This window comes from Lithobates pipiens, unplaced genomic scaffold (assembly GCF_037356315.1).
Source record: "Lithobates pipiens isolate NorthernLeopardFrog02 unplaced genomic scaffold, aLitPip1_a1.2 Scaffold_27, whole genome shotgun sequence".
Lineage (NCBI taxonomy): Eukaryota > Metazoa > Chordata > Amphibia > Anura > Ranidae > Lithobates > Lithobates pipiens.
The window spans coordinates 145,566,125-145,581,358 of NW_027507788.1; the positions used below are offsets into that span (position 1 = coordinate 145,566,125).

At 44.9% G+C, this 15,234-nt stretch overlaps 1 protein-coding gene across 1 annotated transcript in view; it reads left to right on the top strand.

Annotated features, from left to right (window-relative positions):
- The window catches only part of C1QTNF12 (C1q and TNF related 12), a 150,029-nt gene that overhangs the window by 93,701 nt on the left and 41,094 nt on the right, over positions 1-15,234 (top strand). Inside the window, exons 4-6 of the mRNA XM_077457625.1 lie at positions 4,513-4,697; positions 6,902-7,010; positions 9,421-9,511. Of these exons, the coding sequence (XP_077313751.1) occupies positions 4,513-4,697; positions 6,902-7,010; positions 9,421-9,511 (385 nt within the window). The remainder of the gene's footprint in view (positions 1-4,512; positions 4,698-6,901; positions 7,011-9,420; positions 9,512-15,234) is intronic.

Here is a 15,234-nt window from a genome sequence, read left to right on the forward strand (position 1 = left end):
GATTAATGCTCTCCTTGCCTGGCCTGTCAGTTTAGGTGGACAGCCATGTCTTGGTAGGTTTGTAGTTGTGTCATACTCTTTCCATTTTCAGATGATGGATTGAACAGTGCTCCATGAGATGTTCAAAGTTTGGGATATTTTTTTTTATAACCTAACCCTGCTTTAACTTCTCCACAACTTTATTCCTGATCTGTCTGGTGTGTTCCTTGGCCTTTATGATGCTGTTTGTTCACTAAGGTTCTTTACAAACCCCCTAGGGCTTCACAGAACAGCTGCATTTATACTGAGATTAAATTATACACATGTGGACTCTATTTACTAATTAGGTGACTTCTGAAGGCAATTGGTTACATTAGATTTTAGTTAGGGGTATCAGAGTAAAGGGGGCTGAATACAAATGCACGCCACACTTTCAGATATTTATTTGTAAATAATTTTGAAAAACATTTATTATTTTCCTTCCACTTCACATTGTGCCTCTTTGTGTTGGCTCTATCACATAAAGTCCCAATAAAATACATTTCCATTTTTGGTTGTAGCATGGCAACATGTGGAAAATTTCAAGGGGTATGATTACTTTTTCAAGGCACTGTAACTATGTAAAAATGAACATACCAAAACGTTAGCTTTAAGTTTTCTACTATAAGTGTGATCGTGACAAAGACACTCTTTCTTTGTTCGTGATTGCCTTGCATAAAGGCTAATGGAAAGCATGGACAGCATAGATAATGGCAACTCTGTCATTGTTTATGATAGTTAAAGGTTTGTGAGAAACCATTTAAGAGAGCTTTATTTTTTTTAAATTGCAATCCGGAATTTTGCTGTGATTAAAGAGGTGAGGTGAAGCAGCACCAATCAGAATGATAATGTCAATAACCTATGGGCCAGTATACACAAGAGGCTGAGATGCTTTTGTTATGTGTTAGCTGTGCATCTGTCATGCATTTGCATTAGTTGAACAGAGGACTAAAAACACAAACATCTCCAGTTGACCTTAAATGATCCCAAAAGCTTATGAAAACTAGCCCTATAGGTCTTTGGTTCTCCGTGTATCCTTGCACGGAGAACAGAGATTTGCCCTCTCCATTTGTACTGGAGATCCTTGTCACCAGTGAGGAAAAGTCCAAAATTTTGAGAACAGAACACCACCAACATTACTAGAACAGAAATAGAGGAGAAATTGTCTTCTAGTGACAAATTTCTAAGAGAGTATTTATTTCAATTTGGAGAGATTATCATTGATTTCTTGTTGTGCCTAAAGGACAAGAAGTAAAGAGAAATGTCCCCAATGAGAAATAGATGGCAAAAAAACATTACACTGGACTATTATCCACCCCTGCTCTATCCAGACAAATTGAAAAAATCATTTTGGCTTTAGATACAATTGTATAGCTTAAAAAACATAATAAATGGAATGATGAAGATCAGTTGGCATCATATTGAAGATAATAGCTAAAGTGTTGGGTATTGAATATTGAGCTCAGCATTGACTGTCCAGGGAGATCCTTCCGACTAGGTTCACATCTAAGCCACATGCCGCTCACAGCAGGAGTCCGGTGCATCTCCATTCACCATTTCAGGTCCGATTTCAGTCTGATTTTGGGCTGAATTTGGACCTGAGATGGACCAAAAGACACACAGGGCTCCTATGCAATTCGCTCCAGAGCCGCTGTGGAGATGTGTGAACTGGCTCCATAGAGAGCCAGTCACAATCTCCTGCTATGCGAATTGGATTGGGGGAAACCTACATCCTATTCGCATAGGTGTGAATCAAGCCTAAAGGTGAGATCCCTAAAAACTGGAATAGATGGTTTTTATTTTCTGAATTGGTACCATTCATTAGTGGATATTGTGAGTTTAACTGCTGGAGATCTGATGCAGACTTTTGCACGTGCTTTTAACCAGTGTTTGAGACAGAGCATGTCACCTACGCCTATAACCTACCAACTACCTATAAGCTTTACATTTGGTAAAAGGATATTGACATTGGTGGTTGCTTACATTACACCTGGCTTGCTACATTCAGAAAATGGAAATTTCTGCACCATTAATATTTATGGAATTTTATTATGAACTGTACACTGATCGTGTCTTTCTTTGGTGTTAATTTGCACATTAGTTAAAAATTGTTTGTTATAATTTTATTCTTATTATGAAATGTTTGCACTGATTTTCATATGACCTATATGATATATAATAATTGGGTTATGAGAGAGCGAGAGATATTGTTCCTGCTCCCCCATTCAGATCTCAAACAGAAGCGGTATATACGTAGATATCTATTCCCTGTTCAGACATGCAATCACAGCACCAGATAAAGGGAAGTCTAGTATCGCCTTCCTTTGTGGCTGTCCACATTTGTTCATGTGACATTGCAGATCCACAAACTAAAGCTGGCCATATACGGACCGGCTGAATTAAAATCTGTGTGTTGCCAAACAGAAAAGCTGGAAAATTTTGCTGATCACTGGCTGCAGACAATTGGCTACAGCCACTAAGCGATGTATTCTGGCAGCAGCCCTGCTGTCAGAATACGATGTCTCGGTGTTAGGTTTTTTTTTTCGTTCAGCCCACTGGAAGAACAAAAACAATTAACCATCTATGGCCAGCTTTAGTTGGTTCTGAAAGCCTTTCCCCTGCCAGGTGCTGTGATTGCAGGTTAGAAAGGGAACATGTATCTATATAATAAAGTGAAGGATTAGCGACTAAAGCCGCGTACACACGTGGCGGACTGTCTGGCCAACTTAGTCCGTCAGACAATCCGACGGACAGTCCGTCATACTTTCGAATGAACGGACTTGCCCACACACGGCACTTTTTGAGCGGACTAATACGGCGGACTAAGTCCGCCATACTATCCTCCCTACTTTTGAAATGAACGGACTCGCCCACACACGCGGAGGAAAGTCCGCTCATTTCGAGCGGGTCTCCAGGTAGGCGGGGCCCGCGACGGAGACGTCACTGGCCCCGCTGCCTGGTATGAACTTAAAGGGGAACCCCAACGCCGAAAAAAATCGGCGTGGGGGTCCCCCCAAGTTCACAACAGACCCTTGTCCGAGCACGCTACCCGGCCGGCCAGGAAAGGGGGGCGAGCGAGCGCCCCCCCCTCCTGAGCCGTACCAGGCCGCGTGCCCTCAACATGGGGGGGTGCCTTGGTCTTGTCCCCCTCTTCGGTTCTTCTGCCGGGCCACCGCACCTTCTTATAGCTCTCCTGGAGAAGAAGAAGAAGAACGGAAGGCGGCGGCGGCAGAAGACCGGGCCACCGGGCCACCGCCTGTAAAAGAGCTATAAGAAGGCGCGGTGGCCCGGCAGAAGAACCAAAGAGGGGGACAAGACCCCCGAAGTCGGGAGAAGAGGCCGGCGGCGAGGAAGAAAGCCGGACTCCTCCGCTAGCAAAAGAGCTACAAGAAGATAGCGGAGGAGTCCGGCGAGAAGACCCCCGAAGACGGAAGACCCCCGGAGCTGTGCAATAAAATATTTTAACCCTGTGTTGTGTTTTTTTTGGTACTTTTATTTTACAGGTGAATGGGTAGGGGTACATTGTACCCCATACTCATTCACATAGGGTGGGGGGCCGGTATCCGGGGGCCCCCTTATTAAAGGGGGCTCCCGGATTCCGATAAGCCCCCCACCCGCAGACCCCGACAACCAACGGCCAGGGTTGTCGGGAAGAGGCCTTTGTCCTCATCAACATGGGGACAAGGTGCTTTGGGGTGGGGGGGGCCGCGCGGCCCCCCTTCCCCAAGGCACCCCCCCATGTTGAGGGCACTCGGCCTGGTACGGCTCAGGAGGGGGGGCGCTCGCTCGCCCCCCTTTCCTGGCTGGCCGGGTAGCGTGCTCGGACAAGGGTCTGTTGTGGACTTGGGGGGGACCCCCACGCCGATTTTTTTTGGCGTTGGGGTTCCCCTTTAAGTCCATACCAGGCGGCGGGGCCAGCGACGTCTCCGTCGCGGGCCCAGCCTACCTGGATACCCGCTCGAAATGAGCGGACTTTTCTCCGGGCGGGAAAAGTCCGCTCATTTCAAAAGTACGGCGGACTGGCACACACACGGGCGGATTGTCCGCCGAAATGCGAGTCCAGCGGACAGTATTTCCAACATTCCGAAATACTTAGTCCGCCAGACTGCACGCTGAAAAAGTCTGCTGAAGCCCACACACGAGCGGACTGTCCGCTGAAATGTGTTTCGGCGGACTAAGTAGGCCAGACAGTCCGCCCGTGTGTACGCAGCTTAAGAAAGTAATGAAGCCAGGTAAAACAGGGCAACTATCATTTTCAGAAAGAGGTTATGGATAGTAGCCTCCATATTTCTCTTGGTACTATATGCTACATTGCCTAAAATCGAGCTAAACACCCACACAGCTGTAAACCCCTCCTTGGATTCGCTCTCACCAAGTAGCATATTCACACTTTAAACAAGACTTGGTATTGTGGGTGGTTATATTGTATAGATCCATACCATTCCTCTAGCATTGTATAGCCATAATAAATGAGTATCTTCTTGCTCCCAAAAGATGCCACAGATCGTCGGACAGTGTCTGGTGATACCTCAGAACACACCAGTGAGCCTCCACCTTTACTGCTTCCTATCAAGGATCTTTATCCATACAGAAGAATAGATGAAGCTTTCCACTGTCGGCTTAAAGGGTCTGTCATTGTGGACAAGAGAACATTGGCAGAACTTCAGAACTTTCAGACGGTAAGATATAAAAAAAAAAAAGGGAAGTGATATCACATGTGATACTGAAGGACTATGGGTGCACGAAAAGCAGATTGGTATACTTCCCATTAAAATTTTACTTACAAAAAGGTGTCCTGATAGACTAAAAAAACAGGAAATGCCCAGATGCAGATAAATTGGCTCTTATTTGACAGACCCCATTTGGGTTAATTTAACAAAGGCAAATAGAATATTTACTTGTAAAGGATTTTTCCCCAAGTTTAGTGAATGAGGTGACACTTCCATTATCCAATCATGTGCAAGCACAAATGCAGTTTTTGTTTTCCTTGCGTGTGTTTGTGTTTTTTGCAAATTAAATTTCACCTCATACACTAAGCTCTGGCAAAAATTACAACGTCAATTGTAAAGTGAATGGCTTATTTGCCTTTATTAAATCAACTGCATTTCTAATAAACATGTATATATATAATTTCAGTAATTAGCAAGTGTTGAGTGGGAGGGCCTTATTAATGAGGTTTAGCTAGTCTTTACACTACCAACAGTAAATGGGTTTTCCTAAAAATGTATTGGGAATAAAAAAGATATTTAGAAAATGTGTAATTTTGCCTGAACATTGTCAGGACAGAAAGTGATGAGTATATGGAGTGAAGTCTAGCATAAGTGGGAAAAACCCTTTGGAGAGATTTTCTGTTACTTCCTAATGTGTCTCTGGAACAGGAAGCGAAAGGAGATCACACTGATGGGACTGATAAAGATATCTTGGCCAAAGGTGTAACTATAACCAAAAGTAGCCCACACATCTACTATGGGGCCTGAGGGTGGGAAGAGGGCCCCACTAAAGAGGTTGTCTGATGTCTCTATTCCTGAGTAGATGAGATCAGATGGACAGGATCAAGCCTTGGGGTTATGCTTTTGTTACATATCTTTATTGCATCCTCATAGTTATCCAGTAATTTGATATTACCGTATATACTCGAGTATAGGCCGACCCGAATATAAGCCGAGGCCCCCAATTTACCCCCAAAAAAACTGGCAAACTTATTGACTCGTGTATAAGCCGAGGGTGAGACATGCCTGTCCATCCCTGTGTGTGTGTCCGTCCATCCCTGTGTGTCCGTCCATCCCTGTGTGTCCGTCCATCCCTGTGTGTCCGTCCATCCCTGTGTGTCCGTCCATCCATCCCTGTGTGTGTGTGTGTCCATCCATCCATCCATCCCTGTGTGTGTGTGTCTCCATCCATCCATCCATCCATCCCTGTGTGTGTGTGTCTCCATCCATCCATCCATCCATCCCTGTGTGTGTGTGTCTCCATCCATCCATCCATCCATCCCTGTGTGTGTCTCCATCCATGTGTGTGTGTGTGTGTGTGTGTGTGTGTGTGTGTGTGTGTCCAGCCTACCTTTGTCCCGAGCCTCCGTCCTGTGCCTTGCCTCCTTGCCTCCGTCCCGTGCCGTGCCTTGCCTCCTTGCATCCGTCCCGTGTCGTGCCTTGCCTTGCCCCCGTCCCGTCCCGTGCCGTGCCGTCCCGTGCCCTCTTCGTCGGCGGCCATTGTAAAGTTCAAAAGCTGCGCCGCCGCCTTCGCCTGTGATAGGCGGAACACTGAATTTCCCAGCAGCCTGTGTTCCGCCTATCACAGACGTCGTATCATCCTCGTCCGTAGTACGAGGATGATACGATGTCCGTGATAGGCGGAACACAGGCTGCTGGGAAATTCAGTGTTCCGCCTATCACAGGCGAAGGCGGAGCCGGAGGCGCGGCTTTTGAATAGAATGGCCGCTGTCTGTCTGCTCGACACGCTGATCGAGCGGGCAGACAGCGATGACTCGAGTATAAGCCGAGGGGGGCACTTTCAGCCTCAAAAAAGAGGCTGAAAATCTCGGCTTATACTCGAGTATATACGGTAACTCTGTATAGTGTAGGGTCAAATAAATTGTAGTTATGCCCTTGGTTTTGATCATTCTGTATCCTATCCAAAACATGGAATGGCTTTACATATACTGGTGGTTGGCGACCCATACACCTTCTATGAAATGTAGATCTACAATTATGACTTTTACTTTGCTGAGGAATTCTCACTTTCATTTGTTGTTATAAAACAGATCTTACACATATCATTTTGGCTTGTTTGGACTTGGGAACATTGGATGAATCACCTACTGAACTGTCTAAACCTTTGTAATACTGTATTTGTTTTTTTATTCTTTTCTTTTATTTGACCTCAGCCGACAGCTAAAGGCGCCTTTCTCCGAGGTTCGGGAATGAACTTGTCACTGGGTCGTTTTACAGCTACTGTTCCGGGGATTTACCAGTTTTCAGCCCATATTCACATAGGTTGGTCAACAGGATTTTTCTTTCTCCAGTTTTGATAAAATCATATCTTGTTCAAATCTTTGCCGTGTGTCGAGAACAGAACAGAGAAAAGGGCTGCATATTACAGCTTCTTGGGGTGATCTTCCCTCGCTTCCTGTTAGTCACTGGGACAGGAAATGAGGAGAAAGTCTTCAGTGGGGATAGCTACTGCCGCAAATGTACTTTTTAGTACTGCGAAAATGGTTAGAACCTCTGTCATTTTTTTAAATTGCAATTCAACTGTTGGTAGGCAGGTGTCCACCTACTTGGTTAACAGGAAAACTCTTTTTAGAACAACAATCATTATTACTAAGTAAAGTGATTAAATAAAAATATTTTAATTGAGTGTAGTCTATAGATTAAATCAGCCAACCTTTATTGTAGCCTCATAAATGACTAAAAAAACATATAAATGGAATTCATCAAAAAGAGAAGGGACCATCCTTTAAACAACATGAGTTATAATAAGAAACTTATTTAAAAAGAGCTGTTTTATACGTTTTCATACAATCCAAAGTATTTATTAATTGTTCAAATCATCCTTATTTTTCTGCTTATAAAGAAATAAAGTGGCTATAATCTCCACAAAGGCAGCAAAGCATCCACTCTGCGATACAGAGGAAAGGTCCAAAGTTCCATAGCCCCAAAGTGTAAACTGGTATAATACACTGTATATATAGAGAGTTTTATTTTTCATGGCACCTACATTTGCCACTTGTATTCAAATAGGTAAAAACTATAAGCTTTAGGTCTCATGCACACTTTGCGTTTAGCCCCTGCCATTGGGGTGCAGGGCACACATGTGCTCCTGGCAGCCTGTAAATACTATGAGAATCTGAAAGCTGCAGTGGCTGGGTGGGGCTGGATGCTGCATTCAGCAGTATGTACGTTTAGGGCAATATGCGTCCTGGGCATTCATCCCTGGTTACATTCTGCCCCAAATGGAGGTACTGCTAGGTGCACAGCCTAGCCCTGTCCATCTGTTAGATTCTAATAGAATTTATCACGCTGCCGGAAGCAGAGCTGGATGGTGCACCTGGATCCTGCACCCACGGCAAAAGGCCAGAGCCCCATGCACCGGGATTTAATGCCCAGTGTGCACAATCCACCAAGGTTAGGGCACATTTTCAACACAGCATATTCAATGCATCAATTAACAAATCTCATTATGTTTTCTTTTTATTGCTGGCTGCTAAAAAATAGTATGGAGATATCTCTCTAACATTGAAACAAACAGCAATACAAACCTAGTGAAGGGTCTAAAATATTTTGACTGTAGTTTTACGCAAGAGGGTTAATCCATTTGTTCATAGTTGAATTAATGCACCTGGTTATTATGTATATCTTGAGTTTGTGAGTTTTATTTAAAGCGTATGTAAAGATATTTTTTTCGGTTTTGTATAAAGTAAGGGTTAGTAAGAACCCCTGTCAAGTTTTTACTGTGGCCTGTGTGCTCGCTAGGAAGATTCATCTCTTTAGCTGTCCTGGTGATCATTGGCACTGAAACAAAAAATGAGGGGGGAATCTAGCATTTTAGAGTTGTCACCAGAGTAAGTGGAGAGAGTAAATCATCCAATGGGGATAAATGTTTCCATGTATAACATGGGAATTGCCCTTATTTTGTGAAATTTCCTATCATTTTCTATTGTGTCACCTGAACAGCAAGTGAAATGAATCTCCCCAACAGGACACAGACAGCAAAAAAATAACATGGTGGGGTAACCCTTTCATACTCTATCTAACACTAAATATATAGATTTGGCTATACATGTCTTTTAAAGTGGGAGTAAATGCCCATCTCTAACTTTTACCTATGGGTAAGCCTATAATAAGGCTTTACCTATAGGTATTGTAAATATCTCCTAAACTTGCAACGTTTAGGAGATATTTACTGTACATGCAGCCGTGACGTCACTAGCACATGCACTCTGAAGTAACGGCCACCCGGGCTGTTCCTTTAGAGTCCTGTGCCATAAGCGAGGGCGTGGTGTCATCACGGCTCCAGCCACTCACACAGCTGGAGTCCGTGAACCTGGAAGGAAGACCAGGTGAAGATGAAAGCCTTGTCAGCGGTGACAGCGTGCCGCTGGAGTGTTTTGTTTTCAGGTAAATTTCACATAATGTGTTAGTATGTGATGCATACTAGCACATTATGGCTATACCTTGCACACAGCGGTTTACTACCGCTTTAAATGCATGAGTATTTGAGCTACAAAAATACACAAGTTTTTGGTTGAACTAAATGACCTTGTGTCGTTTTTCAACTGGACAAACTATGTAACTACCATGTAACTATGTAAAACAAGTTATTTTGGTCCTGATATAGAGCAATACTTGATAGGCTCTATGGTAAATAACCAGACCTGAGGAAACAGTTTTTTTTGTTTTATAGATCACAGTGAAGTGAAGAGTAAGGGACAATTGCGCCCACGTGACAGCGTCCGGGTCCTGATATGCATTGAGTCCCTGTGTCATGGATATACGTGAGTATTTCTACTGAATGCTATGTCATCATTAAATGGGATGTAGTAAAGATATGTAACATGGTAATAGAGCACTGGACATAAATAATATTTTTACAAAGTGATTTAATGTATAAAAAGGGAATTGATCATGTGAATGGATGAATATGAAATGTTTTTTTACGAGATTATCAGAACAGTAGATTTGTAAAATGATAGTGGGATAGTGGGGAGAGATGATTTTCAGTCTATAGTGCATTTCCTATGCAGTCATCCCACTGAAGAAAACCAGAAGAAATTGAGGAAAAATAAGCAGTTCTTTGAGTTTTATGTGTCTGTGTGATATTTAGCCCTGCAAGCCTCAGGACCTATAGTGGGAATATTGTCCCACTACAATTACCTGCAGGCAAGCATGGACTGCAAATGTTGCTATGGTGTTGAAGAGCTGAGGAGGATCTTCCCCACTGAGCTATTGTGTTCTGACAGGGGGACTGCTCCCCCCCCCCCAGCCAGAACACACCAGTCAGCGATCTCAGCCATAGGCAGAGATGCTGATCCACAGACCTTTTTCGGTCATGCCCCTTCGACAGAAGCCACCCTGTTGGACCGGCTGCAGTACACACAGGACAAATGTTGGCCGGTTTCTATTGAACCGGCTAATGCTGCCCAATATTTGTCCTGTGTGTACGGCCCTTTATTCCCCAATATAATCTATACACATCCACTACTGTGGTCTATTTTTCATTAAATTGTTTGTTGATGTGTTTTTCTGCCTTTGTAACATTCTCTGTGAGTTTCCGAACCTCTACTTTTCCCCCTCACTTCCATGTGTTTGGAATGAGCATTGCACATTCATTGTAGTCATTTGTACTCCATCTTGGGAGTGAGCAAGAGAGGGTAGTTGGGTTTGTACATACAGTGGGACCATGGAGAATGAATGAAGCCATCCTTTAACGAGAAGTTGGATCACAGCAGGAAAAAAAGTAATTTGGAGATGTGGAGGAGACTAAGAGCAATAGAGGGGACTTTTCAAAATTAAGAATACATGCTTCAATAGATTTAACATTTAGTGTAACTTTAAACTCTAGGACAATTACTTTTAATGCAAAAATGGTTAATATAATCTGCAGTGGCTTAGTGGTTAGCACTTATCCCTTGGTTTAAGTCTTGACCAGAATTCAATCTTCATAGAGTTTAAAAGTTTCCCCGGTTGCCCTGGCATGGGTTTCTTCTGGGTGCCCTGGTTTACTCTGGGTGCCCTGATTTTCTCACACACTCCAGAGACATGTTGGTAGGTTCATTTGTTCCTTTCTAAATTGGCCCTAGTATGATATTCTAATGACCAAGCCCAAGATGGCCATCATCTTATCTATCCCAACTAAAGATAAAGTGCTTTGAGTCCCCAGGTGAAAAGCACTATAGAAATAATAATGAATGACTAGATACCTGTGACACCCAGCAATGTCCTAGGGAGTCCTCCATCATAAAAACTCACATCTTATCTGTAGCCTAATAAACAGACACTACAAGGATTTGAAATGCTGGGCCAAAGAGTAAAGTGTTGATTTATAACCACAATATCTCTTGTTCTTCATTAATTATGAATACATTTTCTTAGAACCAGATTCTCTTGTAGTTGCAACATAAAAGGAAGGGCTGTTATGGATTACCGGTTGTTATAGTTTACTACATTTTTCCCTTCATCATTAGTGCATGCGCTGCTTTTATGCACTTCTGTGGTTACATATCACAGCTTCAACGCCAAACTCCAGCCTTACTTTTATCCTTGCTCAGTTTTGCAAGCTCCTGTCCTCTACTAAAATTACTTACCGTATATACTCGAGTATAGGCCGACCCGAATATAAGCCGAGGCCCCCAATTTACCCCCAAAAAAACTGGCAAACTTATTGACTCATGTATAAGCCGAGGGTGAGACATGCCTGTCCATCCCTGTGTGTGTGTCCGTCCATCCCTGTGTGTCCGTCCATCCCTGTGTGTCCGTCCATCCCTGTGTGTCCGTCCATCCCTGTGTGTCCGTCCATCCATCCCTGTGTGTGTGTGTGTCCATCCATCCATCCATCCCTGTGTGTGTGTGTCTCCATCCATCCATCCATCCATCCCTGTGTGTGTGTGTCTCCATCCATCCATCCATCCATCCCTGTGTGTGTGTGTCTCCATCCATCCATCCATCCATCCCTGTGTGTGTCTCCATCCATCCGTGTGTGTGTGTGTGTGTGTGTGTGTGTGTGTGTGTGTGTGTGTGTGTGTGTGTGTGTGTCCAGCCTACCTTTGTCCCGAGCCTCCGTCCCGTGCCTTGCCTCCTTGCCTCCGTCCCGTGCCGTGCCTTGCCTTGCATCCGTCCCGTGTCGTGCCTTGCCTTGCCCCCGTCCCGTCCCGTCCCGTGCCGTGCCGTGCCTTGCCTTGCCTCCGTCCCGTGCCCTCTTCGTCGGCGGCCATTGTAAAATTCAAAAGCTGCGCCGCCGCCTTCGCCTGTGATAGGCGGAACACTGAATTTCCCAGCAGCCTGTGTTCCGCCTATCACAGACGTCGTATCATCCTCGTCCGTAGTACGAGGATGATACGATGTCCGTGATAGGCGGAACACAGGCTGCTGGGAAATTCAGTGTTCCGCCTATCACAGGCGAAGGCGGAGCCGGAGGCGCGGCTTTTGAATAGAATGGCCGCTGTCTGTCTGCTCGACACGCTGATCGAGCGGGCAGACAGCGATGACTCGAGTATAAGCCGAGGGGGGCACTTTCAGCCTCAAAAAAGAGGCTGAAAATCTCGGCTTATACTCGAGTATATACGGTACTCTAATTTCACTGCACACTATGAGGTTGTCACAGTGTGCATTAAGCCGCGTACACACGGGGCGGACTGACTGGCCAACTTAGTCCGTCAGACAATCCGACGGACAGTCCGTCATACTTTCGAATGAACGGACTTGACCACACACACCACTTTTTGAGCGGACTAATACGGCGTACTAAGTCCGCCATACTATCCGCCCTACTTTTGAAATGAACGGACTCGCCCACACACGCGGAGGAAAGTCCGCTCATTTCGAGCGCGTCTCCAGGTAGGCGGGGCCCGCGAAGGAGACGTCGCTGGCCCCGCCGCCTGGTATGGACTTAAAGGGGAACCCCAACGCCGAAAAAAATCGGCGTGGGGGTCCCCCCAAGTCCACAACAGACCCTTGTCCGAGCACGCTACCCGGCCGGCCAGGAAAGGGGGGCGAGCGAGCGCCCCCCTCCTGAGCCGTACCAGGCCGCGTGCCCTCAACATGGGGGGGTGCCTTGGGGAAGGGGGGCCGCGCGGCCCCCCCACCCCAAAGCACCTTGTCCCCATGTTGATGAGGACAAGGGCCTCTTCCCGACAACCCTGGCCGTTGGTTGTCGGGGTCTGCGGGCGGGGGGCTTATCGGAATCCGGGAGCCCCCTTTAATAAGGGGGCCCCCGGATACCGGCCCCCCACCCTATGTGAATGAGTATGGGGTACAATGTACCCCTACCCATTCACCTGTAAAATAAAAGTACAAAAAAAAACACAACACACGAGATAAAATACTTTATTGCACAGATCCGGGGGTCTTCCGTCTTCGGGGGTCTTCTCGCCGGACTCCTCCGCTATCTTTTTGTAGCTCTTTTGCTAGCGGAGGAGTCCGGCTTTCTTCCTCGCCGCCGGCCTCTCCCGACTTCGGGGGTCTTGTCCCCCTCTTCGGTTCTTCTGCCGGGCCACAGCGCCTTCTTATAGCTCTTTTACAGGCGGTGGCCCGGTCTTCTGTCGCCGCCGTGGCCGCCGCCTTCCGTTCTTCTTCTTCTTCTCCAGGAGATGTTGCCTCGACGATCTCTCCGGCCGGAATGCCAGGGACGCACTGCGCGGCCACTTACCCGCTCGAAATGAGCGGACTTTTCTCCGGGCGGGAAAAGTCCGCTCATTTCAAAAGTACGGCGGACTGGCACACACACGGGCGCCGATTGTCCGCCGAAATGCGAGTCCGACGGACAGTATTACGGAAATTCCGAAATACTTAGTCCGCCAGACTGCACGCTGAAAAAGTCCGCTGAAGCCCACACACGAGCGGACTGTCCGCTGAAATGTGTTTCGGCGGACTAAGTAGGCCAGACAGTCCGCCCGTGTGTACGCGGCTTTAGAAGCTTCAGCAAGTCAGATAGAGCCCATTTTATTGCCTGGCTTGAGGAAACCCATCGTCATCTAGTCTTTTCCACCCCACCCCTACTGTCTTTGGCCGCCAATTTCTTTCAATCATGGAGGATCCGCATAATAAAGAGTTGAAATTGAAGCGCCACACCACTGCTAAGAGGTCCAGATACAACTTTATTTCATTAAAGGTCAGGAGTACAAGTCAAAAAGTAGCCAACATTGCAGGGGGGTCTAAGTGCCCCCTTCATCAGGGCTAGGAAGAACATAAGAAGATTTTCATATCAATCTGATATCAATGCAATATCCCCTCCATGGGGTCATAATTAAAACCAAACAGTCAATAGAAGTGAGAGTGTCAAAGTAATTACACAAAAATTAGAACGAGTGCTGAACAAAAATGAGAATACGGGTGCAGAAAAAAAAAATAACAATAATAATAATAATGATTGTTTTTATTGAAATGATACATTGAAGGCGATATGGTATCCTAATGAGAATGAGAAAAAAAAATAGGTAAATCTCTTGAAACTGGTATGTGTATAAATTGAACCATACATTATATAATCTAGTTGTTGAACTGTAAAACAAATAAAAAAAAAAAATAAATAAGTAAATAAATAAAAAATAAAATAATAACAATAGCATACAGTAATAATAACAATATTGCTATTAATAATGATGGTACTAACAACAATAATAATCATAATCACTATTGTAAAAAATTATACATTCTCGATAAAAAGATTGACCTAATGGCATTAGAGGTAAAAAAAAGAGTAAAATTATATGTGTGTAACTTAGAGCTGCACGATTCTGGATAAAGTGAGAATCACAATTTTTTTTCTTAGATTAAAGATTGCAATCTTCTCATGATTCTCGGCATAACATCATCTTTTACAATATACAAAAAAATTGGGCTAACGTTACTGTTTTTTTTTTTTTTTTTTAATGAATTGAAGTGTATTCCCCCCCCCATTTTTTTTTTTTTGAAAGACCACAAATACGTGAATACAGTGTTACATGAAATATTGCAACAACTCCCATTTTTTTTTGGTTAAAGCTCTCTGAACTCTAGTCAAAGCTCCTGTCACTAAATAAAATGGTTAGCTTACAGTCCTGTTTACACCTTGCTTTTGCTTTGCTTTGCTTCAGCTTCACTTCAAAAATTATACCCCATGCAGCTTTAGTGTTGCTTCAAAAGGTCTTGAAAGCCACCATAGAAGTATATGGCAAAGCTCACTTGAAGCCCTACTGAAGCCCCACCGAAGCCTCATTGAAGCCCCACAAAGCCTCACCGAAGCCCCAGGAGGCTTTATCGAACCACCAAGCACAAGCAAGGACTGTAAGCTAACCATTTTATTTAGTGACAGGAGCTTTGACTGGCGTTAGAGTGCTTTAAGAAAGCCTGTCCGAAACCATGTTTTGAAGCAAGTGTAAACTAGCCCTAATGGAACATCTGGTGACGGGGCAGTGACACAACAAGGTGAGGGACATGGTGGCAGTAGGTGAGTAGATGCCTACTAACAGGTGCTGTGTCACGTACTAGGCTGGAGGCTGAGATGATGAGGGGGCTTCCCTTG